Below are 18,864 nucleotides of genomic sequence, written 5' to 3'. Positions count from 1 at the left end.
TACTTACACACTGTTGATGCGAAAACAAAATTGTTGACTGACATTTTAAGTAAATTGTTTTGTTGAATGGTGCAACATTATTTACAGTTTTGATTAAAGTTCAAATGTGTTGTTGTTGTTTGTTTTTGCAAAAAAAAAAAAAAAAAAAAAAAAAAATGGAAAAATTGAAACAGCATTAATTTTGTGTTAATTTGAATATGATTTTCTTTATTCGGAACTTTTCTTTTGTCACTATAATTGATAATAATATAAATTAGGGAGTTACTAGAATTGTTGAAATTTATTTTTGTTTGTTGTCATTAGAGTTTGCTTTGTTTGTTGTAACCTTCATTGTATCTGACAAATAATTGAACAATAAATGTTAGAATTCAGCTAGACATTTTGACATTTTACACTAACCTAATTAATAATCCACAGACGAATTTTCTTTTCCTTTTTTTCCCTTTTTCATTTACCGACATGCAAATAAAGTTTTTTAAATGGTATTATACACATCTAAATAAAATGCTCATGGGCCAATGTATGGCCAATTCTTTGTATGGCTTTGCTTTACCTCCTAAGTGATAGTGTTTCTCTTCCGGGCTACAAGTAAATTTGTTTTACATTCAATTGTACATACATAATACCTAAAAATACTATAAAAATTGAATAGTTTGCTCGTTCTTAAAAAAAAGGAATAAAAAAAAATTAAAGTACAAAAAATGTGCTAGTTCAAAAGAAAAAGTAGAAAATGAATTTGAAATGAATCAAACCGATGAATTGTCTAGAAATAATGGCATTTTTTTTAAACCTCTGCCAAATAATTCGAAAATAATTACTAATTTTTAAGCCAAAACTTCACCATATTAGCAACATTTTACCGTATTCGCTTGATTTTATTTACTCTTAAAATGCTATCAACTTAAAAGAACGATTAACCATTTCCTACACTATCATATGAACTGTCAACAAAATCTTTCTCCCACTTGAATTGTCTTGTGGCTGCTCTTGCAATTGAGTTAGTGTGAGCGAACATGTTAAATGACAGTTCAGTAGCGTTAGTCGTTTATTTTCATTTAAAATAAAGAAGAGTTAAAAAAAAAACAAAAAACGCCAATGTTAGCCATATGCAAAACAGCAATCGACCAAATATTATAGACAGTTTTATGTGCCGCATTTTAAAATGATGAATAAATTTCCATCAGTCTATAATTTATGCAGTGTGTGTGTGTGTGTATTTGTGTGCTTTTTAACTTCAAAGCGCTTACTTGTTCAACCTTTTTCTGCCTTCAAATGCGGCTGCTCTCTCCATGTTTACTTTCTTTTTATCGAATATCTCTCTCGCGTGTGAATTTTGTCGACGAGTGATGATGTTGGGCATTTTTTCATGTGTATTTTATATATTCATTCGTTCATTATTTGTTTTAACTGTGTGCAGAGGCGGGTACTGAAGAAAAGGCACCGAGCACCGCCCAATCCAGTTATATTTTAATAATTTAGTTTTATTATTATATTCGTAAACACTGGGGAGCACATAACATGCGCGCAATTAATCGACAAGAACGAGAGAAAAAAGCACACACATAACAGCGGCAGGCGTTGGAGCAGGATGCGTTGCAAAGAAAATGTTGCATAGAATATATATTTGTGCTGATTTCACTTTTTGAATATAGACAAAATTGAAATATAGAACTGGCAGCAAAACAACATTCGAAGAATGAAAGGCTCATTGGACAGAGAGGAAATTAAGAAGTATTACGTATACTTAAGAAAAAAACATACTTGATAATTAAAAAATCATGACTTAATTTCAAACCAAATCAAAACAAAAAAATATGAGAGAGAATCTTTTAAAGAAAATTTCTTATACTTTTGCAAACCTTGCCATCGTTACTTACACATTAACTGTGCTTTTCATTCTTCCGTTTAATTTCTAGTTTTTTTTTTCTTCTTTAAATTACTTTAGTATATTGCACAATATATCGTTTTTAGTTTTGAATAATTTGGACATGGTTAGCATGAGAGTGTACCTTTTGCCACAGCGTTTGGAATTGGAACTCACCCGAAGATTTAGAAGAAAATAAGTGTGAAGTACACATGCTTTCAAAACTGCTTGAGCATAAAACCAAATAATCGAGAGAGAAAGAGATGATTGTTTGATACTTGGGACGATTAAGTTGAGCTAAATTTTGATTTTAACGATAGAATTCACTTTTCATTACACCTAATTAACAAATTTTGCATTTTATTTCAATATCAGATCCAATTTTATTGTTTAAAGTCCTGTTTTACTCTCTTTCTATTCTCACAATTGACAAAATCATTTCAAATACTATTCGACGACTCTTCTCACCGCTGAAACTCTAAAATAAACACTAATTATATCTGTTAAATTATCATAAGTCTAAGAATAAAATGTTATAAACAGTTAATTTGTTGTTTGTGTCGATTTGGTTAGTCTGAATTAATTGTGGATATAGTTTTCGGTTTTTTTTTTAAACTAACTTTAGTTTGTGTGTGTGTTTGTGTCATTATTTTGTCGTTAAACTATATATTTATATTTGCTATGCTTAAAATGTATAACTTTTCATTTATTTTACGTACACATATTATCCTTGATGCCAAAAGACTGATATCAGTTTACCATTCCATTTTAAGTTTTACATACGCACACAGACAATACTTAAATGCAAATTGGTTTGCTTGATTTAGGGACAGATACACATATATATATCATTCGTGTGTTTTTAGTTTTGAACATGAATCTTTCGAAGCTCGTTTGATGATGTAACAATCTTACATTGTGGGCATGGCTTTTTAGAATCCTGTTCCATCAGAGAGAGAGATAGAGATAGAGAAAGAAAGAGAAAACAATACGAAAAAAGATGAAATATTTTGTTAAAATGGCATTTGAAGTGCAACGGCAACGGAAAATCATTTGAATGGAAACAAAAGAAGTTAAAAACTAACCTTACATATGTAGCATTTGTAGTGTTCTTCTTCGTGACCTCGCAGTTTGAGCGGTGATCCCTCGAGTTCCCGTATTCTGGCGCGTAACTCTTCCAGCACTTGGGCACGTGATGCTGGCTCAGTTGGTTCGTTGGTTGTGCTAACATACGAATCGGGTGATGTTATCAGCGCTTTATGATTTGACAAATCGTTTGCCGACGAGTCGATTTCCATCGATGATACGGCCTCTTCCGCACTGAAATTCATTTGATATATGTAGTTTTTTTTTGGGAATTTTATTAGCACCGTATTTTATGGATGGCCATTTGTCAACAACGAAACTATCTGAATTGAATGAGAGATTGAGTGTGTGTACCTATTTTTATCGTTGCGTTTGAGATCTTTTGTTGATGGTTGCATCTTTTTCGGGCATTCGTCTTCATCATTTGTAACAATCACTTCTTCGTCATTATCATTATCGCATGTATTGTGTGTTGTTTCAGCACCGCCATTTTTTAAATCGCGTCCACTTCCTTTCGACATATCACCGCCACCGATAACGGTAATTCGATTTCGATCCTGTGTTGACATTCGGGCATTTGGTGATTCAGACGTACGATCAACATATTCGTTGATTTGATCGCTGCTGGTTGGTGCACCAGATTCACTTACTGGAAACATCGTTGGCGGTGGTCCACACCCAATAGCTGGCATTGAATTTACTAAGTTTGGTGCACCCATACTAGGTGGACTTGGTCCCATTCGATGTTTTGTGTGCTGTTGCCAAATGCTATTGCGTGATGTTATCATATGCTCTTCTGATGGCATACCGCCACCACTACTAGTGAACGGCATTGAACGCATCGTTGATCGAATCGAATCCATTTTTGTGATATTATTATTATTGTTGTTATTATTTTGTGCAGCGGCCAAATTCATTGCGCTGCTGGCCGTTTCGTCACCATAGCTTTCAACGTCAACTGTTTCATCTTCTTCTTCTGATCGCGACTGGCCACTCTAGTAAATAAATAAGAATTTATTTTTAAGTTTGGCGGAATTCGGTTTCTCTATGTTCAATCATTTATTTGACACAGTTAAACTAAACTTTGAAAACAAAAAACAATTAAAGAGACCTACCTTTCGCAAGCAATCTTCAACATGCTGTGCAATTTCTTCGGGAGTACGTTGCAATCGTCCATGACACACGGGACATGATTGACATTGCGAATTTCGAATGTGTTCTGGATATTCTGATTCGGAATCACCCTTTCGCTTACGAGTTTTTGCACGTAAACGACCTTGACGATTCGTACGAATCCGCTGGAATGTCTGTGAAATTTCAAAAACATTTTTCATTTCGTTTTCATTTTTGTTTTGTTCAACATTGACAAGATTTTTCATTGATTTGATTGATCGTTTCTGGTGGAAAAATTGAATTCAATTTTATTGACTTACCTCCCATCGGCTGTCCGGCCCTTGTATTAATCCATTGCTCATATGCATAGTATTATTCATATTGAAACTGGCACGAATGCGTTGACGCTCTGGTCCTGAGCTCAGCTTATATAAACGATCCAATTCGGCAAGAAAATGTGTTTCCAATTCATTTGCTAATAAATGAACACCGCAAACTGGACACGAATTTGATGGTGGCGTTCCGATATTTGTCACTTTCTTTATCGCTATAATTCAAAGAGAGAAAAAAAATACATAAATCAATACATTTTTCCAAATTAATTTTAGTAATCAATACATATGAATTAAAAAAAAATCTTTTCAGTTTGAATAATTGCACCATCAAATCATCGAAAATCATGGAAAAACTGTCGCACACAATTTATCGTTATCATCATTACACAAATGAAGAGGTCATGTTGTGACTTTGTAATCAATACTTGACTCATCCCACACAATGTGTCAAATTCAAATTTGTTTCAAGGGTGTAAAGTCCTGGCTACTTTTCTGCAGCATATCGCATCACATGAAAATGCGTGTTAACGACATTCGAAAGTTTTGACATTTGTAATATTTTCAGTAAACATAACGTGAAAATCCACGTTTCTGTACCAAATCATACAAATCGAGGGTAGTAATGAGCAGCATCAGCAGTAGCAGTAGTATGAACTCTCTTGCTCTCTTTTTCACTCGAAATAAATGTACCCATGATATTCAATTGAAATGGCATATTCATTGTTTCAATTTGATCCATAATTCCATCGGATTATTTTAATTGCCGTGCATTCTATTTCAAAACTGTGAAAATATCATTTATATACTTGGCGCTATGGATTATGTGCAAAACATTGGGTTGTCATTAATTCGCTACGGTTTGGAATATATTTGAATTCAAAACTCTCCAAATTGTAAACTGAATGAATGTCGAACAAAATGTTGGTTTAGCCCCAACTGACGATGCCAGAATGGAAAAGAGGTGAAAAAAAGAGTAAAAGTCAATGGAATCAGTTCAAATGTTTGTTGGGTTGTTAAAATCAGAATTTATGTACTGAATACCGTAAAAGATCGGTCATTACAGGCCGATTGACAAAAGAATGAGCACGGAAAAAAATGCGTTACACAATCGAAATTGGTTAGCGCGAGTTCGAAACAATGTACACAAAACGTTGGCACTGGCGGCAGCAGCGGTAGAATAATGATATTTAATGGTATTGCTTGGTGTGATGATCTGTTGTGGCATTTTTTTTGGCATGGTGTGTGGTGTTCGATTCGACGGGAATAATGCGGATAAATTGTCCATGTCCGTGCGTATTCATTCGATATATCAAACTGTGTTTGAAGAGTTGATGTCGAAAATGTTGCAAAACTCGTGAGCTGTATATGTGTGTAGATTTAGTTTAGAGTCCAGACTCTGTTCATGTGTCGTTGTTTTGAATTGGTTTGCGGTGATGCCATCATCAGCACACACACACACACATACCCTCATGTTAAAGTGAAAACATTTAAATTAAAATCGGCTACCCATTGAAAATATGTACATTCAATTTAGAATGCATCAGGCAATTTAACAGTAATAAATATTTGTGTTTGGTCATTTGTGTATCCTGAGTATGCGTCGTTCGCGCGCGTCATTTCAACAGCATTCCCACTATAGAATTGTCTCTCGGCGAATCGCGCCGTCAAAATTGCTGCACGTGTATGCCATTGTTTTTCGGTTGTTGTTTTCACGACACCGACACATTGGCTCAAATTGAAATCATACTTTTTAGCTTAATGAATGGTTTTGCCGTTTTGTCGACAAAGTGTTAGTCGGGATTTTCATTTGAAAAACGAGATATGGTGAACGACACACAAAAAACGACGGTTTACGCCACAACCAAAAATCACTCGCATGACCATTAAATCGGAAAATACAAATATAGATACTAAATGGTAAATGGCCATGACATGTTTCGCCTTGCATTAGAAACACAAATTTATACACGTTGGGGTTTCAAATTCGGGAAAAAACACCAAAACTAAACTTCGGATTTCTCTACCGCCACGATATTATGTTATGATTATTAAACCGACTGACTTTGGAATCGTTGCATTGACAAATGCGGTGTGACAGTTGCGTTCAATTACTGTTTGATTGTGTTTAGATTGGTTTTTTTTCTCTCTCTCTATCTCTCTGTTTTGCCTGCCAGTGTGTTTATATTTTGAATGACGGTGACATTAGGTAGAGAGTGTTTCCATTTTTCAGTTGACGTCACTCTTCCTCTCTCCTCATCTCCATGTTTTCTCGGCGCGAGTAATTTGTATCATTTGAATCGAGCACTTTTCACAAATTAATTGAAACAAACAATCAAAATTTAACTCTTTCTCTCCCCATCGCAAGGAATTTGGTTCTGTGTAGTTCTAAATAGAACCAAATGGAAACCAAAGTTCGACTTAGGGAATTTTTTCCATTTTCTCCAAGATCATTCGTTGAGTTAACAATTAAATTTATGACTACAAATGGTACAACATTCTTCACGGCTTTTTTCATTCATTTAAGGAAAAACACAAAATACAACGGCAATTTGGTAATTACTATGTGCGTTTTGTTTGGTACGCATTCAAAATTGGCTTCAAAATTAGAATCATTTAATTCTAATGGATTTTTATGAGAGAAATTTTTCAATTTGACGCAAGCACACAGAAGTAAATCATTTGCAGCCCATGCCAAGCATCATTCGAAGCAAAGAAAAAAAAGAGACATACAAATCGAAGTGAGTATGTAGTAATGGCTCGTGCTATTGTTAACATTTGTCTTTGGTTCGTCGTTAACGAGAGACAGAGAGTAAAGTGTGCCAAATGTGCGGGAGAAAGTTGTTTAACACTTTGTCAAGAAATTCGTTGAGTCGCACAGACACACAGAGAGGAAGAGAGAGGAAGAGAGAGAGAGAGAGAGAGAGAGAGAGAGAGAGAGAAAGAGAATATGGTAAGCGCGAGTGATATCAATAAAGATATGCGAGGGTTGAAATGAAGTAAATGTGAAATGTAAACAGTAAACACCACTCATTCCACAATTGCAAACCGTTGAGAGATGGAAAAAAAAGTACGGGGAACATGACACTTAAGTTGATGGTTATTTCTATGTAACCAATTCAATAGGATTCAGTAGGACGATGAAAGGAAGGGGGTGAGATGGCGCAATAACACACCGACTTAGAATCGGCAACAAGATGATGCGATATTTATGTACCGCGCATCTAATAAAGACTTTTGCTATTCGACACTTTTCGGGAAGAGATAGTGTGTCAACGATGTTAAATAAATATATGGAACGCGTGCAAAACCACACGAAAACTAAACACACATGACACACAATTATACGTATGCAGTGCGACTTAACATACAGTCACATAAAATTACGCAGAATGTGCACAGCTTATAAAGATTTGTGTCAAGAACTTTATTACATGCATTACAAGTAATTATGGTTGATTAATGTGATGCTCTTTTTCATGATTAAAACAACAAAATCCTTGCATTACATTATTCAACACACACACACACACACACACACACACACACACACACACAGAGAGAGAGACACACATCGCGCTCGCTTGCCACACGTGATACACTCGTTAAACGCACATAGTGTTTAGTGGACGATGTGATTTTTCGCCAAATCAATCAAGGTGATTTCGCCTAGACTTCTCGTTTTATTAATAAAAATTTGTTGATTGTTTTTAATGCGATTTTTTGACGTGACATTTTTGTGAAATCATTATGAATACAAAATATGCGTTTACCAATGAAAATGTTATTTTGATTACAAGAAGAAGTGGCAATAAGTTGATGTTTTTTCCAACAAATTTTACTCATTCCATTTACTCGAAAATTCCACAGAGATTCCATCAAATTAAGTTTTGTGTATTTTCAATAAAAACACTGCTCTTTATAGTTGAGATATTTGGTATTGGTTAAGATTAATAGTGTCATACATTCACTGATGCTGTCAACTTATAATTGGAGTGAAAATCTCGTGCTCGGCATTAGGGAAAGTCAAAAGAGTTAAAAAGTTAAATAAGCTAATGACAAACATAAGCAGTAGCAGTAGCAGCAGCAGCAGCAGCAGCAAACAAATGGTTTAATTAAGCTGGCCCATTGCCATATACACGTAAATGAACTATCTGTCGACTATGAAAGGGGCTATTGAAAATTGCCTTGGTACGACTTTAAATGGAGAAATTGTGTGTTTGCGTGGTGAATTATAAATCATTTTGTCGAAACGTGTGTCGATATGCGCTTAAGTCTTAAACTAAAAACTTATTAAAAATACATTAGGTTAAGATATTGGTTTGAGTATGGTTTATTTCCCTTGTTTTTGCCATTCGGTTGGGCGATATTTGACTTTGCGGTTGCAAAATGCTGTATCGCAGCGATTTTCCAATGAATTTTCAGCGAAAGAAATGTAGAATTTTGATTTGCTGTCCGAACAACCGAACTCCAAACGGACTCTATATTGTCATTATAATAACGGATGAGCAATAGTTTTAACTTTGTTACTTTTCAAGTCGTTAAAATTAATTTTAAGCAATTATTTGACGAGAAAGTTAACCAAAACATTGTTCGTCTTTGTTCTTCAAAGAAGTAACGTAGACCCAAATCCCTTGGAAATGGTGTGCGTGCATATGTTTCACAGTGGTCGCGAAAACATCAATCAAAAGTGAAATATTACCTAATGTGATTATGAATGAAAATAAAATAATTTATGTCTTTCTTTCTTGTTATTGGGCTTTGAACAATGTTCGAGAAGAAGGCAAAACCGTTTAGAGGAAAATAAGATGAAAATGGTGAATGAGTGAACGAGCGACAAAACACTGCTGGAACGAAGATTCGAGAACAGTTCAGAAGGCCGAGAAATGATTCAGTGTTTTTATTTTCCTCATTTCATAAAAAATTTAAATTGTACGTTTCTTTACAGCGTTTCGGTGCCCCGAAAACATGAAACGAGACTGAGAACAAAATATTTGATTTTTATTGCATATTAACTATTTCATTTTAAACTACGCAATAAAATGTCGACCAAATGCAGCCAACCAATACACACGGAACAGAAAGAGATGACCCAAGAAGAAACAATGGGAGTCTCTTGTTGTTTATTCTCTCTCTCTCTCTCTTCCTCTTCCTCTCCGCATACAATGTATATATAATAATACATTTAAGTGTTATATTAGCTCATATATTTTGACATAGTAGAGGCCAATCGTCCAATAAATGATTGGAATGTTGTATGGAGAATGAGTGCATGGTTTATATTGCTTGACAACGTGTCACTGTGAGATTTTGTTCAATCGAAACGCTTCCATAGAAAGAGAAGAGAAAATAAAAGAAGCAAGATCACCACGAATATAGACATCATTATTGAGCTATTTACTTATGCAGTAACCAGTTCAAAACAAGCCAATAAAAACGCAATTTCAAAATCCAACCTGTCGCACTCACATTGAATGAATTTTGTATTACCTGTAAGTCAATCAATTCTCTCTCTCGAAATTTGATCGAATTGGCTATAAATTGTTGAAAATAAAAAAAAAACAACAACAAAGTTTTACGACAAAACCATATTGGTCGATTTAATTTCATCATTACTGCTTCAAAACGACAAACCAGATTTTTACATTTTGATATAGAAATGTTTAAATTGGTTTGATATTTAAATTGAGGCATTTTGCCTGAGCAAATGGATCTCTCATCAAATTAATAATTGCTGTGAAACTAATCGTGCTGATAAACTCGCCAACTCGAGAGATCTATCATTTTGGCTGTTCGACAGACCTTTCGAATAACTCAAGATTTATGCCACGAGAATGCAGCCGTCAAGCATTTTCTCTTTTCTTAAATTCAACTTCCTGACGGTGGACCTATTCTACATTCAATTTTTCTCGCCTTTTGTGTATTTGCAAAGCGCAAATAAATCGGCTTGAGGAAATGGTATTCAATGAGATTTTTCGGGGATTAAAATACAAAGTATAAATATCTGCCACTCGATGTTAATCCAACTCCGGATTGCAGATGTGTAAAACATGTTGAAACAGTGTAGTGAAAAGAAGACGTTTGAAAAACACAAAGAATTACATCTTTTACACATTTTATGTGTACCGTTTTAAATCTATCCCCAGTTATATTCTAATGGAATGTGCTGTTATCGGGCCAACGTCATCGTCTCTCATCCACCGTTACAAAAAAAAAACAACGAAGAAACCAAGAGAATGGTATTCTTGTGGTATACCATTGCTAGATTTCATTTGCAAGTGTTAATCATTTTGCATATACTTTTTTTTTCTCTCTTTTGCCGCCTTTGAGGCGTATGAAATGATCCCTCTTTTCATCTCTCGTGCACTCATTTCGTGGTTTTCATTTGGCGGGGTCGCATTTTTTTTAAGCAGATAAAATTAAATTGCATTGAAAACAGCTTTCTAATCTTTTCATTATCTGTGCGCTCTTCTCGCTTGCATCCATTCATTTTGGTAATGCGCGATATGATTTCAACATTAAACACATAACAACATTCAAAATATATTCAGCAGCTTGCCTTCTTATATTGCTTTAATTTAAATTCCCTTTACAAAATTCTCTACAGCCGAGAGAACTCCGGTATGACTGTGCCAAAAAAAAGATGAGTGGAATTGCAGACCAAAAAATTACATTGACTTTTTTTGTTCTTCTTTTCTTCTTCTTTTTTTTTATTTGCAGTAGCTCGTTTTTATTATTAATAGCATTGAGTAATCTACCGCTAAGTATTATAAAACGAGGTGATGAGCTCACAATTGCCTTGCCGCTCGCGTCAAATAAAAATTAAGCGTATCTTCTCTTTTCGTGTGTAAATTCACGTAATAAAATGAAGCATTTACCACCAGAAACACCAGACCACAATGGATTTTTCACAAGCCCTCCCAATTTTCACATACAAAAGATGACTACACAAGATGATACGCAACTATTCCATTCCAATCAATTTATGCACAATTCACTTCGGTGCTTTTTTTTCTTCTTCTTCGCAAGGCTATTCCCTTCGCCATCAAATTTCGTATGCAAGACAGAAAAGAAATTGTTGATAATCAAACAAGCAAAGCCACCAATTTATTTTGCTGCCAAAGCTGACTCATGCGGGCACCACTTAAGACCAAAGGCCATTCGCCACATTTCGCCCACACCAAATTCATTGCTTATGTTTTTATCGTCGATCAAGAAAAAGTCATATCCACTTTTTGCACGTGCCTTCAATTGTTTATTTACAACAATTCAAGTGATAATATTCCGTAATGGCCAACAGTCAGTATATTAATCGTCGTGGATTACATGCAGAAACTGAGGGCGATTATTACATTCTCACACACCGTTTCGATAACCTCTGACGGATTTTCTTTGGTCATTTGAACTATTTTCTTGACAATTGAAATAAAACCAAAGATGTGAAGTGTTACTTCTTAATTTTATTCGATGACTTCACAGATTTCTACTGATTTGAATACACAAAAATATTTCAAAAATAAACATTTTGAATGAACGAAAAGAAATAGTGAACAGAAGTCTGCTATAAAGCGAAATGAAAGTATTGCCGAAAAACTATGGACAAATTTAAAAGAAAAATTCCAAACACTATATTAACTATAAATCGAAATACGACCCCGCTACTAATTATGTTTGGGTATGATATTTGAGAAAAAACTTTGTGCATTCAACATTTGGTCGATGTCTTAACTATTGAAGATGTCGTCAGATGTGGTTAATACCTTTTGGCCATAAATAAAAGTCACCATGTATTAACTCGGTATTTCTTTGTTGGAAAGTTCTTTCTATTTGTTTCACTTCTTCGATCTGTTCAGTGGCAGTGATACACATTGTGTCTGTTGTTCAAACTATATTCAATGTGAAATGGTGTCGATGCTTAAATGCAAAAGAGGGTTGAATTTGTGTATAACTCATGTTAGATTTTAAGCGAAGAGAACAACACGCGATTTAATCCTCTGAAAATAGTGTGCGTGTGGCATTCGATGGCTGAGTATGTGTTAAACTCGGCGGCAATTTTCTGCAAGAGTCGACCGAATGAGTGCATTGATTTTATGAAAAATGCCTAAAAGTCCGTAAGGAAGTGAATTTGTAGCCATGTTGCGTTTCGGCTCGTTTCAAGTTTCCAGTTTCTTTCTCTCTCTCTCTCTCTCTTTTAACTATTCTTTTGCTCTTACATCGGTTGATATGAGTATGTGAGTGTGCGACTATGCGTACTGTAAACCTTCATCATCATAAAATTTATTACCCTTTTAATTCCAACATCGTACATTATACGATGAACATATTTTAAACGAAACTTGAAATGTCGTCTTTAAATAATTAAAATTGAAAAGGTTGCAGCACCCAATCAAATACTAATTCGAATATCGATTTAAATCCAACCCATCATCCGGGAGGTGACAATTTCCCCTCTTCTAATTCTTTTAGTTTTTGACTTGTGGAGACTGTTGAGCAATGGAATTTTAAACCTTTCTTATTGGGAATTAAGTGACGAGATATTTTCGTTTGAATGGAGTCTGCATTTTAGCAGCGTAAATTGAAAAAGTAGTTAAGTTACATAGTTGAGAGAGTAATAATCGAAATGGAACATGAATCATTTTCTGTGGCCAATTTTCCACTGTTTTCGACAGATTCACGGCGTTTTGTCTTGTACAAAAGCAACAGCACATAATTCTTCTATTTTTACATGCACAAAATGACGATGTTAAAAATAAATGTAGTGCCACCGTGTTATGCGGTGAGAGAAAGAACACGGTTCACTGTTTGGTTGTGCCTGCAATTCGCATATGGTTATATGTGTGTATTTGGTGCGCCGTAAAATTTAATGGAAAACTAATTGTGGTTTGCGGTTTTATGGATGATTCAAGTGAGCATTTGTTGCGATGCATGCATTTTTTTCGGTTTTTTAATGATAATCATTATTTTTCTTTTTAAATCACACAAGCAACACTTTGTATATCATATTGAAAAATGTATTTGCATCCTTTTTTACGACACTAACTTGGCAAATATAAGTGATCGAATCCAATTACGTTTTCAGGTCGATCAATGTGTTTTTCGAACGGAAGGTCGTTGTCAAAGATTATGAGAAAATCGATTTAGAGCCGTAAAATACAATGATTTGTGATGTTGGTGTATGCATGTATTGCAGCTTAAATAAGGAAAATAAAAAATTAAGAAAAAGAACTAACACCAATTATTTATGAACAAATAAATGTGTTTGAAAATGCGACGCAAACGAAGAAAAAAAAAATCAACATCCTTGAATCATTGTGTGTCATGTGCAATATGCACATTTTTAACTTTTTAATAAAAAAAATCAATAGAAATCTATCATTATGTTGGTTGGCACATATATAACATTTGGTATTTATTTAGAGCAATTTTCGAGTCCAGGGGCTTTATGATTGTGCGCAAAAAAATGAACGAACAAACAAATGGGCAATAATTTAGGATTAGAAAGTTACTCGCATCCAGGCACATATCTATTGATGCAAAACAAATAGAATGCTAAACATGAATACACTAAGCCGAAATGCATTTGAGATGAACACACATGTGCTAGCTGTTGCGTTGAATTTCTATTCAGGGAACGAAGGGCTTCGATTTTTAGAATGTATCAGAACGTTCCATTTCGAATTTTCAAGGGATATAATAATATACGAATAAACGAAAACCTCTGCATTCTTTTCTTGTGGATTTTTGTTTATTCTAACTCAAAAAGTCTGAGTTTCCACATTTTCTATTAACCGAACGCATTTTTCATTAGGCGTTTTATGTAAATGCCTATTATTTTGCTGGAGAATTGACAATTGTGTTCAAAATGTCTTGCGGGGTGCAACGGACAATGTGTACTTTACATATGAAAAATATATTATTTTTTAAACTTGGACTTTTCTAAGTTTAAAATCATTTTTTTAAGATGATTTCAATATCTCTGCTGCATACAGTGATGCGTGAGAGAAAGACGCCAGGAACTGAAAAAAAAATCTCGCGAACAATACACAAGATAAAATAAAAATAAAAAACAATCGAAAATAAAAAGAAAAAAATTGTGTCGAAATAACTAACCTGATTGATGTTGATGGAAATTTTTAAAAGAATTGTAAAATGGAAAACGATATAACGAATGACCAGATGTGTCCATGTGAAGATTTATCGGCTCTGCTCCATTTGTTTTCGGAGCTGTAATTATAAAAATAGACAAAAAAGAATGATGTGTGTGTGTGTTTAAACCGTGCATGGAAAATAAACGAAAACAACGACAAAAATCAATTGAAAGCGTTGGGAGAACGGTGGAAATGATTTGAAACGTTTTCTTCGGTTCGTGTCCAAAATATTGAACGACTAAATTCGAAATCGAAAGAAAACGAAAAGAGTAGAAATAAGGATGTGCCATAAAGAATGATGTCCACTTGAATTTTGCGTCCTAATGAAGCGCGCTTTATTAAAATTCATTACGATATGTGTTGGCCGAATCAATTCCATTCGGTTTTGTGTAAAAAATGCATGTTGCCGCGCATGATGACAACAATTTGCGGCTATCAATTTTGTACGGTGCAAATGATGCGTGCGCATTCACTGATATTTTTCAAATTAAGACAAACAAATTACGAGAATATAAACGAAAAAAAAAATCAGAAAAGTCGATCAAAGAATTTTATCGACGGCAAAATAACCGACGAAACACAAAAATATGTTTGTTCGTTAGAAATGCAAACACCTTTCGCGATAAGAGTAACACATTCTTATAATTAATGTGTTGCAATTTTCGAATGCCAAACATTTTGCAATATCGAATTCACTCGAATTTTCTGCTGAACATACAAAGTGTTTGTTTTACAACAAACAATTCTTCATATGCATTTTTGGCACGTAGTATTTGTGCGCGCACATCTTAACCAATGGGTCAAAGAAATCCACCACCAAAAACTATTGATTGTGAAATGCATCGACGATGAACAGAGAGAGAGAGAGAGAGAGAGAGAATGCACACAGAAATTCGGTCGAAATGTGGCCGAGCATTTGAGGTGAACACAAAAAAAAGACGAATTAATTTAATACACACCATTGACACGTTAATTTACACTCGAAAATACTTGAGAAAATATTTGTAATTTTTTGGACGACATCAACTGCATTCTGCGCACATCAAAACCGTATAACATATATGAGTGCGTGGTGTGATGCGATGGTGATGAAGAAGAAATGCGATCACTGCAGCAACTTACTGCAACAATGTAAACGTGATCTTAACACAGCGACCGAACAGAAAAACAAGTCAACCGAATGCATTTTGACGATTGGCTGCCATTCTCGATTGGCATAAAAGCATTTGGCATTTTGCGTTGACTTGATTTCAAGTGTCCTCTTGTACATATTTTCGTGTGCATTTTCTTTCGGAAGTTTTGTTTATCTCTCACTTTTCATAATTTGTGTGTATTGTTGTTGCTGATTTTTTCCTATCTTTCTCTTGTTATTTTGCCAAAGAGGTTTGTTGATATCTTTTCAATCGATTGCCGCTCTCTCACACAAGATTTATAAATATAGACATCGAAAACCGAAGCGACTTCTAAATGACGAAGCAACCGGAAAAAAGAACTGATCGCAAGCAAAAAAAAAACGATAGCGGAATATTACAGATTTTTAAGCGGCAACAATAACACACATAAGTCGAATTGATCAACCAAAAATTGAAGCATATTTTCATTTCAGTGCGTTTCATTTTTTATTTAACCAATCGGTTTTCTCCTCTTCTCGCTCTCACTCGCTCGATAAAATTGATACGCGATTTTAAATTCTTCACTTTTGTTATAAACATATATTAGCTCTGTGCTGTTCGATAGAGAATTTTGCACAGAGTTTCACAAAACAATACAAAATGCACACATTTTATCGTTTATTATATGTGATTCAGACACACCACAATCATAAATCAATACTCGAACAGTTGGAATAAAACCAGTTTCAATGCAATTCACGAATATTAAGCAGAGAAAAAAAAATGACGAAGGTGAGTGAAGCAGAAAAAAAAAATCTGTTGATAAAGTTCAAACAAAAGGAAGAAAGTTTTTGGGTTCAGATTTTTCGTGTGGCTATTTATGTTGCAGAGCACATGTTTGCACAAAATGTTGTATATTAATTTCGTGAACTCTTTCGTCACACGTCATTACATACTGATCACACAATGATCGCCAGAAGAAGTGAGTGCGAGAAGCGCATCCAAAAATGGTCGAAAGAGTGCGAACTGGCATCGGGAATCGTCACAGAGATACGATTTTTGTGCTTGAAAAACGCGATTAAGAAAAAAACGACCGAAATAGCCTCGATAAGTTTGGCGAAGATCGAATAACAATAAAAAAAAAACAGACCAATCCAACGAATCAGAGTCGTTTTTTCGCTTGTTTCTTGTATTTGGTGAATTTTGTTCTGTTGTCATATCATCTTTGAAATCGTTGTATTATACCGCGCGCACGGTTCTGCATTAGCATTTACAGTGCTTTCTTGTTGTGTTTTCAATTGTGGTGCGTTTTTTTTGCTTTCGTTGCTGCTGTGTTCCGTCGTGTTTTTTTTATATCTGTATTTTTATGTATCATTTATTCATGTTTGCAGAATACGACCAGACCAAATGTCCTCTCGATCTTTCGCGCGTTTCGCACAAGATATGCATTTATTCAAGTTCAACGCTAACACTCGTGAATTTTCATGCGTTATTATGTGCCATGTCTGTTTTGAGCCGAGATCAAGTTTTTCATTTTGATATTTTTTGATGATGACAGTTGATTTGTGTGTGCACTGCATTGCCGCGATTACCACTGTTTTTTTTGCTTCTTCTCTTCTTTCCTAATTTTATTTTCATTCTTACTTTGAGTGTGCATCCTTTTCACTACAAGCCTATGGTCTTTTGTCATCGTTGCGAATGATTTGATATGCATTTATTTGGTTTGCTTCGCTAATCATCAATAAAAACCACAACAACAACAACAAAAAACACGAGTAGAAATGCAGCCGTTGTATGATATGTGTTATTGACAAGGAGAATCGCTTTGTCGATTGCCGTTACCTTTCTATCGCCAAGGCACAGAGTAGACCAAAGAGAAAAAAAACACGAACGTAAAACGTACGAATGCGACAGGAAAAACAGTTCAATTTCGATGAAGAAAATAAAGATAAGAACAACTCTGAGCTCAAGTGCATTAATTCATGAACCAAATGCGAATGCGTGAAGACAAGAGCGATGTACATTCTGCGCACACGCACATTTCACAAATCTGTCTGTAGATCGACGATTGAAAATTTTTATTTTTCCATCATTTCAATTTTTAATACATTTATCCGTTTTCGTTGGCTGCAAAGCCGTTTTCGGCATCCATGTCATGTCAAATGAACAAGAGCCGAGAAAGGAAGAGAAACCGCATGGTATCTCTTTCTAGCTCATACACGATAATCGAAAGTCAAGTAATTGCAAAAATATAAAGAATCAACAATCGCAGAATCACCAATCGACCTTCATTACCGTGCACAATTGACTTGGAGTTTGTCTTGTTCTCTATATATTTACTTTTTTTTCAAGTTGACAATGTTAATATAGAGAGAGAGAGAGATAGACAGAAGTGGGCAGGGAACGAAAAAATACCACGCGGATAAGATAAATAAATAAACCGAAATGAACATTAATGATCATAACATGTCTCAATTTAAGAGCCGTCTCGTTTGTGCTACTGGATGTGTCTTATTCGCTCTCTTGTTGCCAATAAAAATGTGTACGCGATACCTTAAAGCACTATTCACGTAGTGTGAACACGATCATGATCATAGAGAGTGTCGTTTCGTCATCATTCTGTGTGTTTTTGCTAGTGTCTACCAAAACAAGAACTTTTTACTTTTCTATCTCTCTCTCTTTCTCTTCCTTTTGATATATCTGCGATATGCGAACTCTTTGCTCTCTCTACTGTTTCGTAATAAAATTTTATTCGTATTAATTTTATTTATTTAAGTCATTTATCGCAAACGTTTAGTAGAAAACGTTAATAAGCTTACTTGGTTTTGTTATCGACAGCCAATATATGACGCACGCGTGTTTGCATCACTTTTGTAATAATGATACATACACACTGTTGTACAAAATGTTCGCTTCTGGCACATTCTCACATTTCCACTGTAAACCGCTTTATTTTCGCTCGGCTTGGCCATAAAATTTATGTGCAATTACATCAAATAGGAAAAATCGACAACAAACGAGTGAGTAAAGTTGAGAATAAACATAAAGAATGAAAAAAAAAAATGCACACGATCAAGTGTAAATTGATCTAAACGACAACTAACACTCCTTTGATGAATGTGTCGATTGGATTACACATACCGCGACTATATCACATCGCTTCACAGAGAAAATGAAATAAATAGATGCTATCATTAGCCATTTTTCAT

General features: G+C 34.7%; 1 protein-coding gene across 3 annotated transcripts in view; it reads right to left on the bottom strand.

Moving 5' to 3' along the window:
- Positions 1-252: 252 nt before the first annotated feature.
- Positions 253-18,864, bottom strand: part of LOC116347544 (protein Teyrha-meyrha) — a 42,458-nt gene continuing 23,846 nt past the window's right edge. The window contains exons 5-10 of one of the 3 annotated variants that reach the window (XM_031778164.1): positions 14,506-14,619; positions 4,384-4,610; positions 4,066-4,257; positions 3,305-3,945; positions 2,950-3,184; positions 253-2,804 (exon numbers count right to left, since the gene is read on the bottom strand). In XM_031778164.1, coding sequence (XP_031634024.1) covers positions 2,727-2,804; positions 2,950-3,184; positions 3,305-3,945; positions 4,066-4,257; positions 4,384-4,610; positions 14,506-14,619 — 1,487 coding nt within the window. In that variant the 3' untranslated portion in view covers positions 253-2,726. The remainder of the gene's footprint in view (positions 2,805-2,949; positions 3,185-3,304; positions 3,946-4,065; positions 4,258-4,383; positions 4,611-14,505; positions 14,620-18,864) is intronic. The other 2 variants (XM_031778173.1, XM_031778183.1) reach the window with 2 other exon arrangements.

Source organism: Contarinia nasturtii, unplaced genomic scaffold (assembly GCF_009176525.2).
Source record: "Contarinia nasturtii isolate CC-2019 unplaced genomic scaffold, AAFC_CNas_1.1 Cnas_scaffold_129, whole genome shotgun sequence".
NCBI classification, from domain to species: Eukaryota; Metazoa; Arthropoda; class Insecta; order Diptera; family Cecidomyiidae; genus Contarinia; species Contarinia nasturtii.
This window is presented reverse-complemented; position numbering and strand designations above follow the sequence as displayed.